This window comes from Eretmochelys imbricata, chromosome 7 (genome assembly GCF_965152235.1).
Source record: "Eretmochelys imbricata isolate rEreImb1 chromosome 7, rEreImb1.hap1, whole genome shotgun sequence".
NCBI lineage: Eukaryota > Metazoa > Chordata > Testudines > Cheloniidae > Eretmochelys > Eretmochelys imbricata.
In genome coordinates, this window is record NC_135578.1 from 72,089,991 (window position 1) to 72,110,408 (window position 20,418).

The 20,418-nt window shown below is 37.7% G+C and overlaps 1 protein-coding gene across 5 annotated transcripts in view; it reads right to left on the reverse strand.

Moving 5' to 3' along the window:
- PARG (poly(ADP-ribose) glycohydrolase) overlaps positions 1–20,418 on the reverse strand; it is a 126,077-nt gene that overhangs the window by 65,351 nt on the left and 40,308 nt on the right. For all 5 annotated transcript variants that reach the window (XM_077821338.1, XM_077821337.1, XM_077821336.1 and 2 more), the window contains exons 8-9: positions 7,562–7,654; positions 378–535 (exon numbers count right to left, since the gene is read on the reverse strand). In XM_077821338.1, coding sequence (XP_077677464.1) covers positions 378–535; positions 7,562–7,654 — 251 coding nt within the window. The remainder of the gene's footprint in view (positions 1–377; positions 536–7,561; positions 7,655–20,418) is intronic.

Here is a 20,418-nt window from a genome sequence, read left to right on the forward strand (position 1 = left end):
CTCTTTAATAAGAATTATACCTAGCTCTTATATAGCACTTTTCATGCTTATAAATGTTCATAAATGGAAATAAGAGTGTCCACAGAGGGGGTTGCAGTCAATTAATTAAATCAGTGCAAGTTTGTGAATAGATTGGGGTAGCACAACCTTGTTATCAAGCATTAACTTTTCATCCACAAGCCCCTCATATTTCCCATGGATAATGTGATTAAATTGTTTCCTGTTTTTTCCTTATAATTTTAGAGGCAATAAATAAACTACTGAATTGGTGTTAATTGCCTTTTACTGATGTGAAAGAAAAAACAGAATTCTCCCCTAAGTGGCTACAATATTTTCCTTGAAGGGTCATCTGCTCCATTTATTCAAGAATGCCATACCTGTTGAAGTTAATGTCTGGATAACTAGAATACTCAGACTTCATCTTGGCATTGCGTCGTGGAAAAGTGCAGAAAAAAGCATTGGCTAGAAAACTAGCGATCTGCTCCTGTGACATTGTGATGGAGTGATTCATCTTTTGTTTCAGTAAAGGTATTGGCTACCAGAATAGAATGGACAAAAAAAAAGAGAGAGAGAGAGAGAGAGAAATAATTAGTTTAGCAATTCAAAAAAAAAAAAAAGCAGGAGCACAAAATTACATTTGCTAAATTAGAGCAAGGGTAATTTAGGGCCATCGGTTGGTCCTTAAATCAGCAGCACCATTAAAGTCAAGGGCTGTTCAACTAAGATGATTGGGAACTAGCTTGTTTGACAAATAGCAGATTTCTAATCAGTAACAATAAGGCCAACAAAGCACAACTTATCAGAGAAAAAACAGGCTCCAGAGGTGGAAACAGACTGAACGTAGTAATAACTGGGCAATCTTAAAATCAAGTAAGATATATGTATTATATTTTATTTATTCCAGCAGCTGGATTCTAAAGTTATGCCTGTGGGTAGTTCACTACTCTGTCTCAGCAACTCTTGTCAGGCCTGACATACCTTCTGTACCCCACACATTGGTGTCATTATCTGTATCTAAAAGGTGTTATGTAATACATCTACACAAACTGGTAACGTACTTGTCCCAAAAATCATTGCATGGTGCGTGTAAGAGGTGTACACAAAGGGTAATGAATATGTTCCAGAATTATGTTCTTAAAATGTATTTGGCAAGCAATGCTTAAGATACAACTGTTTCAAAGGAATATGATTCTGATTGCTTGAATGTCTCTCCGTTGAAAAGTAGCCAAGATGTGACCAAAGACAAAGAAAAGACACTGACATGCAAGAAAACAAAGACATCAGGAGAGCAAGTGGAGAAAGATGACCATTTAGCAATCTCAATGGGGGATGAAGATTGCACCCCAGGAAGCCCACCTATCTCTTGAAGCAGGGTCAATGAACTTTGGAAAGATATAAGCAGAGAGAAAAGGCCATTTTGGCATCCTTCACCAGAAGAGATAAAGGAACTGAGCACTTTGAGATCTATGAAGGGTCCTGGCCAGAGAATCTGGTCGGCCATGGTAGAAAAGAGACTTGAGAAACACTTCTTTGAACAAGAGTCTAGTTTGTTGAATCAGATTTTAGTCTTAGAAGTGTATTTTTACTTTTGTTTGTAACCTTTCATCCTTATACTTGGCATCATTCAATCCTCTGTCCTTTTTGTTAAATAAATTTGCTTTACTTTTACTATAAAACAATTAAGTGCACTTTTTGAAGGGAAGGGAGTGTAAAACCCACTTAAGCTAACAGGCTGCAGTATATTGTCTCCTTAAAGGAGCAACAAATTTAACTTCTGTTTGTTCACTAAGGAGACTGGACATTGCACTGAGAGGTCTCTAGGGAAGTCTCTGGGGGAGTTTGTTACCTGCAAGGCAAGAGCTGGACTGAGAGTCCTGAAGAGTTTACTGGGAAAGCTGAGAAACTGGTGTGTCAGTGAGTTGTCACACTTCTTAGCAATACCAAAACTCTCAGCTGCTGAGGCTGAGAGGGTTAACATTAACTCTCAAGTCTGGGAACCTCAGCATACTGTCACAATGCTGTTGCACAATTTAAAGAAAATATATTATTACAGCACTCACCCATTTACAGCTGTAAAATGAGGGGACAAATGTCACCTTAACTATAAAAAATTTAATTACTCAACGATTTATTTTGACTCCCTCATCCAATTTTGTGTTTTGGATAACTAGAAGACTCAAATATAATTTGAATTAAAGAACACTCACAACAAGCACCATTATTATTATATATTTATTTTATGACTGGCTTATCAATTTGAAGGCCTTCTTTCTTTATCCCCACCCTATAAAACATGTGCAGTGCATAAATTAGAAATTCTGTCCCTTTATGATATGCCTGAGGAGGAAGATGTTGGATGGAGTGGAGGAGTTGGAGAGGAATTTAGTTCACCATTTTCACTCCTGTGAGGAATCACTGTTCAAATCTTATTTGATCACAGGTGGAAACCAATTTGTAGAATCTCATTCTACATTCTAAGTGGGCATCTGTCCACAGCACAAAAATTAGCACAACTAGCAGTCCATGATATAAAAAGGACCAAATTTAGCAATACATTTACAGGACAAGACTAAAGTGGATTAACAGAGCTGTGAATAGGCCTGGGATGAGATCAGGAATGACATGCACTGGCAAAAATGAATCGAGAAGGTTGTACAGAGCCAACTTACAACTATCCACATTGGTAACTTGTATGATTAAACCTTTATTGACACCATTTGTTACCACTTATATTCAATCCATCTTAATCTCACAATTCCATGCAACATCCTCAGGTTGAAGATGCCTCTCTCCAAAGAATTTACAAGTCTACATCATGAATGTTATGAAGACCAGGACAACATAATTAAAGATTTAATACTTTAAGGGAAGCATAATTAGCCAGAATGGAACAGTAACTTTATTATTATTATTATTATTAAAATAACCCTAATGAAGACCAAAAAACAAAACAAAAAAGTTTGGGGGCCAGAAAATGAAAAGAAATACTGAAAACAGGAGCCACCAACTTTCAAAGTTATCCAGGAAAAAACAAAAAGTCTTAAGTAAAGACTAATAAAGAACAGCGTCTTACAAAGAATATTTTCCCCCCTCCCTATCTATAAGTTCACATCAGACAAAACTATCCTTTGGGGTTGTCCACACAAAACACTACAGTGGCAAGCACTGTAGCACGTCAGTGTAGACACTACCTACTCCGACAGAAAGGGTTCTTCTGTCGGTGTAGGTAATACACTGCCCCGAGAGGCAGTAGTGAGGGTGACAGAAGAATTGTTCTGTTGACATAGTGCTGTCTATATGGGGACTTAGGTCATCTTAACAACGCCACTCAGGAGCATGGATTTTTCACACCCCAGCCTATGTAGTTAAACCAACCTAATTTTCTAGTGTTCACCAGGTCTTTGAATCTGCTCACTATTCTGACAAGGCACTTGCTCATTAGTAATGGCTGTGAAACATCTGTGGCCACTGAAGATGGTCCCTGCTTCTTATCTGAACACCAAATATGGCTTTTAAACTCATTAGAGTAATGTTAACAGATGCACTAAGCATATTCTGCAAGTTTTCCCCTCCACAAAATGTTCTATAGTGAACAGGATGTCAGCTAAAGAAACTTAAAAGGGGCTATAACCCAAAGCAGACTCTCCTTGCTGGCAGCTCTATTTGGGAGTTCTGCCAACAAATTAACAGGGGTCATACACTACAAAGAATCTTCAGTATCTGGTTTTATAAATCATCATGAGCTGCTTCTCTGAGTGCTCTACAAGACCTGGAGAGGGGAGCAGGTTTCTGCCCCTTTATAGAAATGCTACCTTCCCCTAGACAGCAGCCACAGATTTAGGATATGTCTATACTGCAGTCAGAGTATGCGACTGCTATTTAAGTGGACACATACCCAAACTAGCTTTAAATAAGCTAGCTTGCGTCCTGGAGCAACGAAGACATGACAGCACATGCTTCAGCATGAGCTGTATGAGCCCAAGAACCTTGGATAATTACTCGCAGGGCTAGCCTGCACTGAAGTGCACACTGTTGTGGCTTCACTACTCCAGGACCCAAGCTAACTAGACTAAAGTTAGCTCCGGTATGTCTACTTGAACTGCCACCACACCCTGTGGCTGCAGTACACACACACACAATGGAAGCATCTCTGAAAGGGTATCTTCTGTCCCCACTCCCTGCAAACAGCACACCTACAGTAACAGGGAGATAGCTGTAAGTATGAGGGGTGGTAAGTGCAGGAAGCTGGTCTTCACCCCAGCTGGCAGCTATGCGGGACAGCCACTTTACTGGTAGGGCTGTAGGAATTCCAAAAGGCTTGAATGGGTAAAAGGAGAGAACCAGGGTAAGCATATTGGAGCCACTGCAGAGACTGAAGGACAGAGATTTATATCAGCTTCCCTCTCTCTAAATTCTTTGGCAATAAGTGGGAAGTGGGTGTTTTTGTTTGTTTGGCGGGGAGGTTGTCTCTTCTTGATAAGTAAAACGACTGCAAAAGGAGCATCCAGTTTGCACAGTGCAATTAGAACTTTACACAAAACTCAAAAGTGGACTATAGCATTTACATAAAAACTAAGCTTTACGTTATTACTGTTAATTTTATCATTAAATTCCACACCATTCAGTGAAAAAAATACGCTTTCCATTCCTACCACACCCATTTTTGCTTTGTGTTTCTTCCTTCTCTATTTGCCTGTTTTTCTCCTTCATGTCTTTCCTCTTTTCTTCAATGCACATTTCCTCCTTGCGTTAATTTCCAGTTCTCATCTCCCATGAGCTTCACTCCCATGAAAATGATCAGCAATGAAGTAGTTAATGCTCACATTTAAAGCATGATCACTAGGTTTTAGAGTTAACCAATCAATTAGATGAATGGGGGTGATGGAGTTCACACTTCTCCAAGCTACCGTTTCAAGTTCTGTGCAAAGTGATCCATATTTTCAATGTCTGCTTTCCAACAACGAGAAACCAACTTTCCTCTTCCCCAGCGGAAGTTAGGATTCTGCAGGATGTGAACATGCCATCTCTCTTACACATACACATACACACACACACACACACACAACATACATTAGAAAGGCTGAATCCAGGCCAGGGGCTATGTTTTTGACATTTCTGATTTAGAGTAATTATTCAGCATTAACTAGGAAATACTGTTGCAGAGCTATAAAAATGTCTTGAAACATTTTGTTAAAGAGGAGAAACTGTGTATTGGCAGAATAGAATGTGTTAGAATAAAAAGAGATGTATACCTTTAGACAACACAAGAGAAAGCAAAACCCTCAGATGCATACAGCATTTTCACGAATGTATTAGCACATCAATAATCTCTGCATTAAATCCTTGGCTATCATTCTTAATTTCTAAGGAGACCTTCAAAAACGGGTACAGATTCCCACTCATCTCTAGTAAATTGACCGTTTTGTATTTTTACTAATCTACTTGCATGTCTACTGTAAGATTAGGAAACCAAATTGGCTCTCAACTGCCATTTTGGTTTGCAAAAAGAAAAGGAGTACTTGTGGCACCGTAGAGACTAACAAATTTATTTGAGCATAAGCTTTCATGAGCTACAGCTCACTTCATCGGCATGCTCACGAAAGCTTATGCTCAAATAAATTTGTTAGTCTCTAAGGTGCCACAAGTACTCCTTTTCTTTTTGCGAATACAGACTAACACAGCTGCTACTCTGAAACCTGTCATTTTGGTTTGGTAACTTGACTTCAGGAGATGCAGAGTTTGAAAAGCCACATTTTCATACGAGCAAAAGCAATTACACATCTGAAAAACAGGATGAAATTAATGCTCTTTAGATTTTAGAAACTGAAATCAAACTAGCAGACCCTGCTATCCTTTAATCATAGCTGACAGCATGAAAAATTTTACTGTGCATTAAAAGAAGTCTGAAAAATTTCCTTCATTGAGTTTTTCCCATAACATTCAAGGGATTTTAGTTTAAGAACCACTTTTATATCTGACACAATATTACAAAATAAGTTAGAATTATTTAAGTAATGGGCTAGTAGCTATTGTAATAGTCATTTAAAAAATAATCAAATGAAAATACATTTCTTCATCCCTTCTTCTAGCTCCTCCCTCCCAATTAAACAATTGCCATCTTTGCTTCTGGTTCTCCGCAAATGCAACAAGCACAGCTTCAGTGGAGCTGGGTCATTAGGTTTTAGCACTAGCTGTGAAGAGACATTTCCTGTGTGAACAGGTGCAATAAGTAGAATTATTGGATATACAATCCTAGGAGACATGCAATAAATGAAATCTCCATTAAGAATGTTTTGACATATTTTTATAAAATGTGAAGTTATTAAATTTATATTCACTGAATTTAGATATCTCTTTTGGCTACAGGTTTTTCTTTCTCCATATATTCATCTGTTCATATTAGGGCTCTGTAAGACTGGGTTATGATATCACAGAAGAAAAAATGGAAGAAAGATTGAAAAATCCTGTTTCACAGAATTCAGTTTATTTAGCTAAACTATACTGCTGTTGTAGATTAAGTCATTTCAGTGTATAAAATAGATTTCACTACTGCATCTTAAGTTCAGCTACCTCTAAACTCAAAGAATGACCTAGAGATAGTATAAAATGGTCAATAACTCATCTCTCAAATAGAAACATTTCAAGGCAGTAAAACTCCTTTAAAATATGCATAATTTAATCATCTTGGTGTCCTGTGCATGCTGAACTCACTTTTAAAAGCTTTGTAGCTGTCAGAAAAGTTCTTCCAGCCAAATGACTGGTAAAAAGACCAGAAAATATTCCAATTTTCTGAATTCGTGTCCTTTGTAAACATCCTCTTTAGCATAACTAAGCAGGGCAATGCTTTTCTATTCCAATACAAACACCTTACTTTTGAAAAACCTATTTTAAAAGTTGAGACAGTCGTGCTTACTAATTAGAGGCTCTATCCTGCAAATGCTTACTCATCTAAATAGCCTTTACTCACATGAACAGTCCTATTGAGTTTGAGGTGACTATTCCCAGCAGTAAGCATTATACCAACTAAGAAGTGCCTAAAGGATTTGGCCCTATTACAATAAAGTAAAACATTCATGATCATTACTGAGAACCGTATATTCACAGACACTGTGGAGGTGTAAATATAATCATGTATTTTCATACGTAAAAGAAGAAAGCCTTATCTGAAGCATTATTCACATAAGATTAAAATAGCTTTAAAATAGCTTTAAAAGTGGTTTCAAATCCAAAAGGCTATAAAAATCAACTAAAATATTTTCAAAGTTTAAAAATTTCATGGTCATTTCATTAGAAAGAACAAGACATTTCTAATATATATAGAATTTTGACTGATGGCTTAAACTAAGGTTCAGAAATGAGACAGTGAGGTTTTAATGTTCTTTTGTACCATTGTGGGTGTGTGTTGTCCTTCCTGTTCCCTAGGCCTCAGCTAAATGAGACAGAACTACCACAGCTTTCAATAAGAAACGTAACATGGCTATGGCATTTTGACCCCAGCAATTAGTTATAGTTTATAGGAAATTAATCTGCCCTGGGGGTGTACCTATTTGTGCTTACTTACCTGAGTGCAGATACTAGGGAGACAAAGTGCTAGCTTCACCATATCAGGCAAGATGGACTGGAACAAATGCTGAGACTCTGCATCTTCGAGCACCTACAAAAAGAAAGATTTCTTTTGCACCAAAAATGTGATTGATATTAACAAGATAAAGACTGCACAGGTCCACTTTTCACACTGGAAAATAGTAAACATTAGGCAAGTTAATCTTAAATTATTTTGTTTAATAATCTCTTCATTCCTATAGCATCTTTCATCCAAAGTTTTCGATTAACTTTACAAACTAATTATCTTTCCCAATAATCTGTAAAGTACAGAGTAGGTAACCATTATCCACCCATTTTACTTATATGTTTGATGAGAGCAAAGGTTAAGTGACTTGTCCAAGACAAAATAAGACGCAAATGACAAGGTGAATGTAGAATCCAATTAGCCGCTAATTAATCTCTAATGTAATAAAAGACAAGACAATGGTTATCCAAAGACACTTTACAGAGTTAAATAAAAAAGTTACTAAGAAATAAGAGCCAAAGGGTAGAGAAACCTAAGACGTATAGGCAAGGGAGAAGAGATGTTTCTAGCTGTAATTTAAAATGAAATGAAGAACTGCTGATGGAGAGAGAAACAGGAAGAATGTTCCCAGATCTCCCAACTGTCCTGGGTTTAACTGAACAGTCCTGCTTTGATCCCAAAACCCCCCTGTCCTGGTTGAAGTGAACATTTCCTCCATTCAGGGCTGCCCTGCGGATGGAGTTTGCCCTGGACCCCGCTTTGAGAGGGGCCCCAAACCCAGTGGTGGTGGTGTGACATGGCACACAGGGTCTCACAGCACCACTCACATTTGGCCTGTCTGCTTCTCCATCTCCGCTTCTCCTCTAAATGTGATTGGTGTTGTAATCCCACGTGCTAGGTTGCAACATCAATCAAATCTGGCCAGTTTGTCCTTCCATCTCTATGTGGATGGACCAAACCTGAGTGGTGCTGCATACCGCTTTAGCCACCTGAAATTTTGGGAGGTATATGTTCCAGATGGCAAAAGCTGCAGTAGAGAAAAATTAACATTGGCTAGACTGTGTGGAAGATTAAAAAAAATGGGGGTCAGGGAAATCCCAGGAACTTTTCACTCAAGATTACCAGTTTATACCAACTGGGGAACTGGTTAAGCTCAACTGAAGTCAAGAGAGCTACATTAATTTTCAGCAGCTGAGGACGTGGCCTACAATCTTTGAGCGGAAGTGGCAGGTCTGAATACATCTGGTAGTAGTTCTCTGCTTTTTTTTTTTTGCTCAGCCAATTTCGTCTTCTCCTCCCTCCTCTTATTTGATGTCACTCCATCTGTGTATATTTTTATTCTAGTTTAACACAAGGCACTGAAGGAATCTGAAGAGCAAGATAGTTGGGTCCCTCCAATAGGCAACTAAGATCATTACCTTCACCAACAACGACCCCCAAAATCTGGAGATCTAGTATTCCATAGTTTTGAAGCCAAATTGTCAATTTAGAACATCCAGAATTGCTTTCTAAATATTTTATATATTGTACACACCAAAAATATGTATAGTAGATAGTGGACTTAATATGAAAAACACTGATGAGTGTTATTGACTTTAGACATGCATAAGAGTTCAGAGATTAAATAATCAAAAGTTACAAAGAAAATATTTATTTTTAGTCATATATTTAGTAATTTTCCTGCTTCAAGTGTCCATTATATGATTTCACTACACACTGAAGTCTCTTTGAAACTTTGCAGAGAGATTTCTTGCAAAGGGGACCTTCTAGCTTCCACTGGACCACCATATACTACTTCAGTTCTTCACCTTTGTGGCTTGTTCTTCCCTTAAAACTTCTGCCTTCAATTTTCCCCAAATTATTTCTACAGCATGTACAGGAGATGCAAAGGAATGAATATAAGTGCTTAGGAAGTTAAAGGAACTTATGGAACAAACTAAATATGTGAAAGAAAGGAGGATAATACAACCTTAATACATACATAGTGTGGCTCTAGTTTATTATTTATAACTAGGTGAAAAGCTGAAAACTTAAAAATTGGACATAGAAGTCCATGAATTCCAGTAATGACTGAGCCTGATGATATTCTAGACAAAAAGAGCACTCAACCATCCTTGAAGCTTTTTCCTTTGCTTTGTACTGACTCAGATATCCGAGGCTTCAGAGTGAGACATAGACAGAATGACAATCCTAGAATCTTATTATAAGATGTTCACGTGAAAAAAAAAAAAAAAAGACTGATGTAGAGTTTTAAATTTCCATTTAACACTCTGAATTAAAGCTCGTCTTGCAAAGAAAGTTGCAAGTCTGAGAAATCTGAAGGAAATTTGGCTGCAGTGGAGCAACTGAGTGCAAGTTATATATCAATCTATTAACAATATATATTTTCAGAAATGGGACATGTTTTAATAAAAATTGAATAAGGCACCTACTGCACTGCAGTGGCTGGCTGTTGGCTTCATGTACATTTGCATTTTTGTGCAGTAAAAAACATGGATATCAAAGTTAACATCTAAAATCTAGGTTTCAGAGTAGCAGCCGTATTAGTCTGTAACCGCAAAAAGAAAAGGAGGACTTGTGGCACCTTAGAGACTAACAAATTTATTTGAGCATGAGCTGTAGCTCACGGAAGCTTATGCTCAAATAAATTTGTTAGTCTCTAAGGTGCCACAAGTCCTCCTTTTCTTTTTATCTAAAATCTAGTACCCTTCAGTTTTAGCAGGAAACTTTAAAGATGTTGGCTTGTTCTCCCACAGCACAAACACCCCCAAATAATGAGATAAACAAAAAAGTGTTGCAAGTCTGGAATTTCAGACTTCAAGCCATAAAATAAAATGAATACATATATAAATTAAATCTATTCAAAAGAAGACATTTAACCTTAAGTGTCACCAGGCTGTCAAATTCTGATATTCTCTCTCCTTTGGGTAACGCTTCCTGTCTTTTAAAACTGACACATGAATAGTAGCCGCCATGCTTTGCTGACTGTCACAAACTATACAGTATCACTTATCTGGTGACACACTATGGTACTGAACTTTGTCATAGCTGTCAACACTTCAACCTTTTGTTTATGCTCCTTTGCAGAAAATGTAATGATAGTATGACACACATCCTTCCTGAAACAGAACCAAGGCCAGCAACTTCACAAGTCTGATAGCAAATGCGTAATTAAATGAATATAAGTGCACATTTTAAACTCTGAAATTCTGCTTTCCTTTTTCCCTTCTTATGCCCCTACAAGAGCATCTTCCTCTGTCTCTCTTACCCATCTATAAGTTTGATTAGGAATCCTCCCTGTACAAATCATGAGGCAAAGTACAGACATTTATGCACAGGAGTACTTTCACTGGGACTACTCACATGCATGAAGTTAAGCATGGAATAAGTGTTATCAGTATCAGGACCTAAAGGCCTAGTCCTACAGCACCTACACAAGTGAATAATCCCACTGATTATTTTAACAGAACTCATTTACCTGAGTAAGGGCTACAAGACTGGGTACTAAATCCACAAGCATACCAAGGATCTCCCAGCTTTTTCTCTAGGGATCATCATTGCTTTCAACCCTCTCCTTTTTACAAGGCAGAGTTCCCTAAATAGTTTTCACCATAGATTCACAGTGCTTTTACCCAGAAAAGGGGGGGGAGGTGATGAAGGGGGTACTTCCCCTTTTTCCCCAGCCCACTAGATCGTCTCAACAACACTTCTAAACTTAACTAAACTATCAAGTTTTCAGGAGGAAACAAAACACACTAACGTGACTGTTGCAGGATGCAGACCAAGAGCACACCCCCTTATGGCCTGCCAAACATTGCAACCACTGTGACTCAGTTTCCCTCCTAGTTTTTACCAATAATTCTCTTGGCCATCGGCACAGTTCCACTGCTGAGGTGACTTAACCCTCTGGCCAGGTCACAAGAACCCCTTCTGGGCTCTGAAGTCCAAACACACACAGAAGTCTTCCAGTCATTCCTTCCTGAGGGTCTGTCTTCTTGTCACCTCAATTCCAGCCCTTCCTTCCCAGGCTCAGCAACAAGACATTGTGGGCTCTATTCAGTCGGTCTTCCCACTTATATAAAGGGGACATTGGAGGGTGGGAGAGTGCAAACAGAGTGGCAGTACAAGTGGAACTCACACCCACCCTCTATGGATTCCTGGCCCTGGGAACACTAAAAATTGGACTGACTGAACCCCATAACCACTACCTGTCTTGCTTCTCTTTTCTTCTATACTACCAGCTTTCCTGACTGCCCTCCTAATTCTTTATAGAGCACAGACTCCCAAGATTCCTCTCCCGGGAGTCCTCTCTACTTGGCTCTCCTCTTACTGAGATGCTGCCTTTATATCTCCCAGTGCACCCAGCTCCTAGTCATCTGATTGTCACATGACTTTAATTCATTTCTTCCACCTGGGGACACGGGGCAGGGCGGGCTCAGGTGTAGATGAACTCTAACCTCCTTACAAGTCCACTCACTCTGTGACAGTGGCAATGAGAAAAAGTGATACAATACTTTAATAATAAATAATAATAATAATATTGTGATCAGATTCAAATGATGAAAATCTATTCTTCTTGAGCACAGATGCCCAAACTTTGGACCATTAAGCCATGCTCATTTGTGGATAAATTTACATTATTTCTCTTTTTCTAACTTAAGGTACAGAAGCATAAAAATTGTTGCCAACATTTTTCTTGATAGAGGGAAATAAAAAACATTAGCAATAAAAACCTATAGTTGACCAGTTAGGTCCTTACTTTTTTAATATGTACTTACCCTTTGCGGCATTTTTTGGGCAACTGGATTTGAAACTAAGTTATATAACTGAATGAAATCTACAGTGTATTTTACCTATCACCAAAAATTTTGAAGGAATATTTAAAGCTTTAAGATCTTTTTAGGAGGGTTTTATTTCTCAGGGAAGCTCTAGGGTTTATTTACAAAACATGAGCTACTATTTGCCAAATATAATTTGGTAATTTCATCAAGGTTTGCATCTGAGTGGTTGACTAAATGACTATGACTTAGTGATGCAAATGGTTTAATGAGTTGTAGCAGAGGTAAGAGCTCCTGGCCAAGCATACTTGACTTGCAATTTAGCAAAATGAACATTTATACTGCAGCAAAAGAAGCCCGACTAAACACTGCCATAAGTAATGACTGCTTGTCAATATAAACTGGTCCTCCAAACATAATGAACAAATGTGCCTGACAGCCCAAATGAGAAGAGGCTGAGGTAGCATGTGGTGGTAGTGATGGCAGGGAGTTTAAATCTAAATCTGACAGCCCATCAAACCAAACAAACTAAACATACGAAACATGCACTTAGACAACTCTATCCATCACATAAGAAGGTAGAATAATGAAGCCAAAAAGACAAAAACAACATGCAGAGACAGCAATGGCTTAACATTTTCTACTTGGTTGTTTTCTCTTCCCCATATTAACTTGCTGTGACAGGATGCTGACTGACTGAACAACACTTCAGTAACAAAATGAATGTTTCCTTCAGACCTGATGAAATCTGTGTTTTCCAACTGTAATTTATTTTGGTCATTTTACTCCTTTCTGCTCTTCAAACTGCAGTGGTATTGTTTGTAAGAAAACATTTTTCCTGTTTTAAAACATCTTGTTTCATATTTGGAATCAGTTTCCACAATACTAGTTACTGTCATGACCTGCCTTTCCAGCTAAGCAGTTTCGCCAACTATTGTAACAGTAGATGCAATATAGATGGAGGTGGTAACCACTCTAAGCTAAAACAATTATTGTTGATTTTATGTGACATTGTAATATCATGTCTACTGCATTCAACTTAAGGAGTTTTATGTTTAAATTTAGCAGACTATACTATTTCCCCCTAAACAAAATACCCTCAATATTCCTAGTGCCTAATAAAATCAATACAATATTAATTTCTGGAATTTACATATATATTAATTATAAATTATATTATATTATATTAATAAATAAATAAATGTGCACACTCAGTAGCCACATACACACACATTCAGAAGCCAGCAGAGAGATTTTGAATCAATAATATAGTTCCAGGAATGAACAAAAAATATGAATGAAGCAGATTTTATTCTTGTATTTACAAAGTAAGAACAAACTGAAATTCTGGGTTAAAGGAGTTTAATATGAATTTTACTCCCATAAGAAGAGAAAGTGCAGAGAGGTCATTTGACTATTAAGTCATATTCATAAAATTCAGTCCCTTTTTGTGTATCAAAAGGATAAGGGCATGGAAAAGAAAATAAAGCAGAGCAATAATAATTAAAAGTTAAACACATTGTTCCCATTTGGGGAGGGAGCAATAAGCATTTACTATATTAATTTACAGATTTTAATTTGTTTGTTTCTTTACCAAGGCCACAATTTTGTCCTGCTTATATACATTCAAAATACTGCTGCAGAGGTCATTTGCTTAGCTCATCGCTTCGACCAGGTCACCCCTCTTTGCATCCCTCCATCAGTTTCCCTTTCTCCATCAGATCAAATATAAGCTGCTTGTCTTCATTTTCAAGCCCTATTCCCAAAGTTGCCTATCATGTCTCATACACCAGTGAGATGCTGACTCTCATCTCCCTTCAGTCAATGATGTCACCCTTCAACATGCACTCATTAAGCTTCCAAAAGAGTACTTTTCTTGTGCTTTGGAAGAGTTCTTTGTATATAACTGTAAAGCTACCTCATTATCCTCCTTCAAAATACCTCCTTAAAACTATCCCTTGCAGTGAAGCCTACAAAAAAAAACCTTTAAAATGGTTAGGCAGCTGGAGTCCTATGAGAACTGCCTATCACATTAACCAATACTGGCTCCTTGTTTTCTTGTGCTTCCCTGATCTGTTGTCTTTTGTCTTATACTTCAGGCCCTACTTAACTTTCGATATAGCAGATTCGCAATATTAGACTTCCACCACAATTTTGACAGTGGGAGTCCCCGCTCTCAGACCCCAGAAGCTGATAACGGGAGCCCCAGGCAATCAACAGTGCAAAATCGTGGAAAAGTAATAATGGACTTTTCCGCAATTTTCCACGGCTTGTCCACAACGCAGCTGCAATTTTTTGACAATCATCCTGCAATTCAAGTTGGGCCTTACTTAGACTGTCATCCCCTTTGGGGCACGGACCATCTTTTTGTTGTGTGTTTGTACAGCACCTAGCACAGTTGGGTCCCAGTCCATGACAGACAGTCCTAGGTGCTACCACAATATAAACAGAACAATTTTCTATCATACATCAATATTTTACCAGAAAGAAGAATAACCCCATCGATAACCATTCAGGACTCCCCAAGAGGCATATGATAAATGCTAAAACAGAAGTGATTCAAAACACTGGGGATTCCGAAAAGTAATTTTGCCTATGAGTTTATTCGGTAAATATTTATAAACTACATATTAATCTAACCTGTTCCTGGTTTGACTGAGAAGAGATCCTCAGGACACTTTATAAACAGTGATTTAACTCAAACTGCTGTCTATCACATAACCCTGGCTTCTTGCTTGGGAGATAATTATGATTCCACTTTGACTGCATTGTGCCAGCACACACCTACACATTTTATCAATGGTTTGTGTCAGGGACTGATACACAGATATGAGGGTGCAGTTCTCTAATAAGTATACATATATAGCCTTGTACCATGTAAAACAAACTATTAATCATTGTCTTTATCCAAAACACTGTAGAAAGCATGACAAGAAAGCCTACAGCCTGGCAGCAAAAAAAAACAGTAAGTGTTTAGGCTTTTATTTTTATTCTTACTTTAAGAATTGTTAATGAATTTACAACACTATAGGAAAACAAAACAAAAAAACAGCCAAACAAATGAACTCCCTCCTCTCCCCTTTTTAAGTTATCACATGAAACTAATTAAGTAGGAAACACACTCTGCTGTCAACTCCATCCCATTACTCAGATACTCTTCCGATGAGAAACCATAGGAAGGACAAAGTAATCTTTGGAGGGATGAGAAAAAAATCACAACACAGGATTATGCAGAGAAGAACTTTATTTGAAAAAAAGAGAAATGTTTCTGACATTTATCAAAACCACAAACTGACACTTTGAAAAGAAAAAGGAAGACAGGTTACAAGAGAGAAGTTAATTCATTTTTGTTTAAATTTTTTGCAGGCTCATATATGTCTCCTGCCAACTGAACCTTGAAATGATCTCTCAGGTCTATCAACCTTGACAACTGCAGCTTCATTCTTACAGTTTTTCAAATTTTTAAATAAAGTCCAAACGGTTAATGAGAAATAATTATAAAAAGTGTATTAAATTTATTTTTATGACTCATTTTAATGTACTTTTTAAAAAAACAGTTCATATTTCACCACAGTACTGGAAAGATAACATTTCCCTCATGGGCATGGACATCAACCTGGGTCTGGTGAATGACATACTATACTTTTTACATCTCAGTTGCTGGTCTGCATCACTAATGATGGAAAGTCATTGACGTCTGAAGGTCACTTATGTGAAATAACCAGCCATCTCCCTAGCTATGAAGGATTGTTCACATCAGTACTTTCCTTTGTCCAAGTGATGGGGCTTCCAACACTTACTTTGAGACTAGTCAAAAGCCTAACAGATTTCATCATCAGGCACTCTGATATTCAGTCTATATTTTTTCCCCACTCATCTTGGTTCCATTATCCTTAAAATGTTTAATGACTTCCTTCTTTACTATATGGCCCGTGAGTGAAAACTAATTTACTCCAGAAGCTTTTCTGTCATCATGAAATTGCAAGAGTAGAGCTCCATCACTTTATGAGCACCAGCAGACCCCTACGAGGGAAAGCCTAGTAACTATGTACTACAGTTGAAACATGCTGGATTGAAGTCATGGAGTCTGAAGCATTACCCGAAATGAGCTGCAGCACAGGCAGCAGCAGCAGCAACGCAAGCTTCCCAACACTGACCATCCAACGTGCTCCACCCCTCACCTGAGCAGATCATCTCTAGGAGTCAGCTTCCATGACTACTCAAATCTTTGACACATGTACTGCTGAACCTGCCAAAAAAGCTGATATACATCCTCTCCCACTGGCAGGAATAGTAGGTTCAACCTATTACCTTTTTGATTGTAGAATTTCCCCAATAATATTGGCTACCAGAGAAGCGCGGGCCAGTTTGGCTAGAAATATTAAATTCTGTTTCTTCTCACACATACATACTGTACTTTGGGTCAACCCATTGCTGAAAATGGACAAGAAATCATTAATGGGTAGAGTGGATGGATAAGGGGATAATTTGGGTGTCTCAGTTGATCGCAGAGATCAGTTTCTTCTATTCCAAGAACTCCAACCCTGCAATCTACTCGGTCCACCTTCATGACATTACCGGCAGCTTAAGAATCTCTTGAAGGACATTTGAGCCTGATGTGCTGGAAGGACCAGAGACTTCAGAATTGTTGTTGATGTGGTGAGAGCTTCATTAAGTTCACCCAACCAACCAGAGCCCATTATGGCTTACAGGCCCTAAAGACCCTCCCTAATTTAACTGCCTGCACCATGCATGTATATCCTTGAACACTAGCCAATGGGGAAGTGCCTTGCAAAACATTAAAAACTCTATCCAGCAGAGAATTATATTTCATTGATACTGGTCCCCATATAGGTTACTGTGGACAGGCCTTGCCAAAAAGAGACTCCTGCTGGAGATGTGGGTTTCCTGCAGCCACACACTGTCTCAAAAGTTTTGCAGCTGATACAATCCTTTTGGCTAGAAATAAGTAGGAAGATTAATATGACAGTAGATATCTCCTTAAAAATTACTTCCCACACTGTGTTTAGCAATTTATCCCTTCATCTTGGAAAATCTCCATCTCACAGAAAGCTTGGTTCTCCAGAGCAGTGCTTGAAACCAAACAACTACCTCACACCTCAGATACATTTGAAAAGATTTGCTCTAACTTTTTAGAATCTTTGATTAATCTCTACAAAATAGAAACCAAAATGCCACTTTTTTGCTTCCCCTCCTCCCTTTCCATTCCTCTTCTTTTACTGCTTTGGTCTTTTGTCTCTATTCTCTGTTCTTCTCTCATAGGGGTGGGTGGAACCCAAGAAAATAAATTTTTTTTGAAAGGGTGTCAGAAAGCATTGTAATGGTAGCGTTTTTCAAAAGTCTACCAAGAACAGACTTGACACCAAAAACTTGATTTGTGGATGCCACGAAAAAGGCAACCTATGTTAACAAATTTCATTCACTACTAACACGGTCCATTTTTGAATCAGTGTTCCCAGCTGCCAGCATTGCACACCTAACATGACAGAGAGCCCTACTTGAACAATATCTCTAGTAATAAAGATGCCATGTGCCTAATCAGAACCCCAGTAACACCTGGTGCAAACTCACGGCCTTCAGTAAGTAGACAGCTCTTGGTAAGCAATTCTGTTGATGAGGATACTATAAGGAATAGACTCCAAGTCACTTTCTAAGAGGAGACAGCAGGAGTAAAAAAAGCAGTTAAAAACCTTCAGTTATAAGAATAAGCAGATAGGACTTTGAAGACAGACTGGAAATATCTGTAAATGGCACTGCCATTTTTTTCCACAGCCACTTTTCAGGATAGCACTGCACTTCAAAGTTTTGAAAGATTTTACCTTTGAAACTTTTTCAGTGGCACAACTATTTCTGACACCTATTATGTGGAGACACCATGAAATAAAGCAAGAAGAGGAATGTTCTGATGAAAGAGCTTGTAGCTCACTCATTTGTGACAAGGAATTGTTATGGGTAATGGCATAGTTTTCATACAACCTAATGATTACAGTAAAATCTGCCTAAAGCAACCACTCAAAAGGCCTGACAAAAATCTGACTGATGAGCAGAGGTGGCTTTCAAATGAAGGCTGCGTATATAGGTACCTTCAAATTAATTAGATGTCTAATAGAAGCGGTCTCTTGCATAGTTTCACTGCATTTTAAAAATCTAAAATACACATTTCCATATGGCTTAATGCATATGTACAAACTTTATGCGCACATAACATAATTATAACGCCACATCTGTTACAAGTGAGTAGCCTACTTTCCTCCCCACCCCACTTAAGGCAAATCTGTTTCTATGCCACACTCATCACCATGGTGCCTGCATATGCCATTTTTTAATAATCACTGATAGATATGGAAAATCACCTATATGCCTGTAATTCAATCCTTATTGCTATTGTCTAAAATGTTTAGCCTCTACATTTTAAATCTGTACATTTCAGATAAATACGCTTCCAATATTTGAGCTAACTTTTTTCAGTTCTTCACATATTAGAGATGTTTATATTTTGTTCGGTATGGGGAAAAATTCATTTCTGCTACTTTGAACAGAAAACCCTCCACCGCACATTCACAAAACCATTTCAGTTTAGATTACTCTTTTTTAATCTGATGTAATGAAATTTTTTCAAAACATCTGGACTAATATGAAATCCAGAATGGAGCAGTGGATAGGTTATTTCAGGCCTTAGGACATGTTGTTTCTTGCTTAAAAAGCCTACATTTGTAGTGCTGACCTCTCTCAACAATGCTTACTTCTGTTAGCACTGTCCAGCCAATTACGAAGATAATTTATCAAAAACCCAGTCATCAGTACAACAAGCCTGTACTTTAGATTTTCCTTTATTCTGGTTTCATTGATTACAGCACTCATTTATTCAAGCAGTTGGTTCAAACAAAAACATATCAAGGACTATTCCAGTCTTCCCTATGTGAAGGCTGGTAGTTATACAGAAAAGTAACTGCATGTATATATATATACACACACACACACACACCCCCCTAGTAAACAGACACTTAAATCATTCTTGCAAGATAAATGTACCGAATATTAGTTATGTGTTCTTAAGATGAACATCTTTCAAAACTAGAGTATAGTCTAGAGAATAGGACTGCTGTCAGAAGTTCTAGATTCTAACTAGATCTTGGTACTAAATGACCATGTGACCTTTAGGCTTGTTGTTTAACTTGAGTCTCCATTTCATCATCTATAAAGTGAGGAATTTAACACTTGTATAAGGATAAATGAGATGGCGAGGATTAATTATTTAAGGTTTGTGAAGCTCTTTGTAATCTTCCAGTGAAAGATTATAAAAGTATATTATTACCTAGACAGGACCGTATTGATTTCATCCATATAAAGGAGGAAGCAGCTTACCGATATTTATGACCAGACCATTCCTCTAACAGAAGAGCCATACTAATTTGACCTGTGCTAGTCTGCATACCATCATCATTTGCACACAAGATTTGCTCCTTAATTCTAAAAGAGTTGACGGAGCGATGGCTACTATTTGTTTGAAATATTACTACTTAAACATCAGCACTTCTACAAAATATGCTGTCACGTGTACTAGTACACTATGTAGTAGTATAAATCAGACGAAACTATCCTTTATCAAATAAATGAACAAAGTAAATTTAGTAATGCATTATCTTGGGTTGTGTGTGTTTTTAGCCACTAAATTAGCCAGCTCAGTAACAGGTTTCCCAGAAAGTGTGAATTTGCAAAGGTCTACCTCAATAATAAAATTATGCCATATTTTACATTTGTAAATAATTCTGGAGTGCAAAATATTGAATAATGGAATCAGAGGCCCATTGCAGTGGGTTCCACCGCAATGAACTTGAATTTACATGGAGTCTACACAAAAAAACTAAAAGAAACCTTTCTACAAGCTTGTTGTAAACAAGTACTTTGTGCCCATACCTGCATAAGTATTGCAAAGCCAAAATTTAGATATTGAGATCTGTGTAAATGCAAAACGTTTGCGAGTATGATACAACATATGCTGTAATTAAAACTGCTAATAATAAAGAAGAAACAAATGTTAATGAAGAA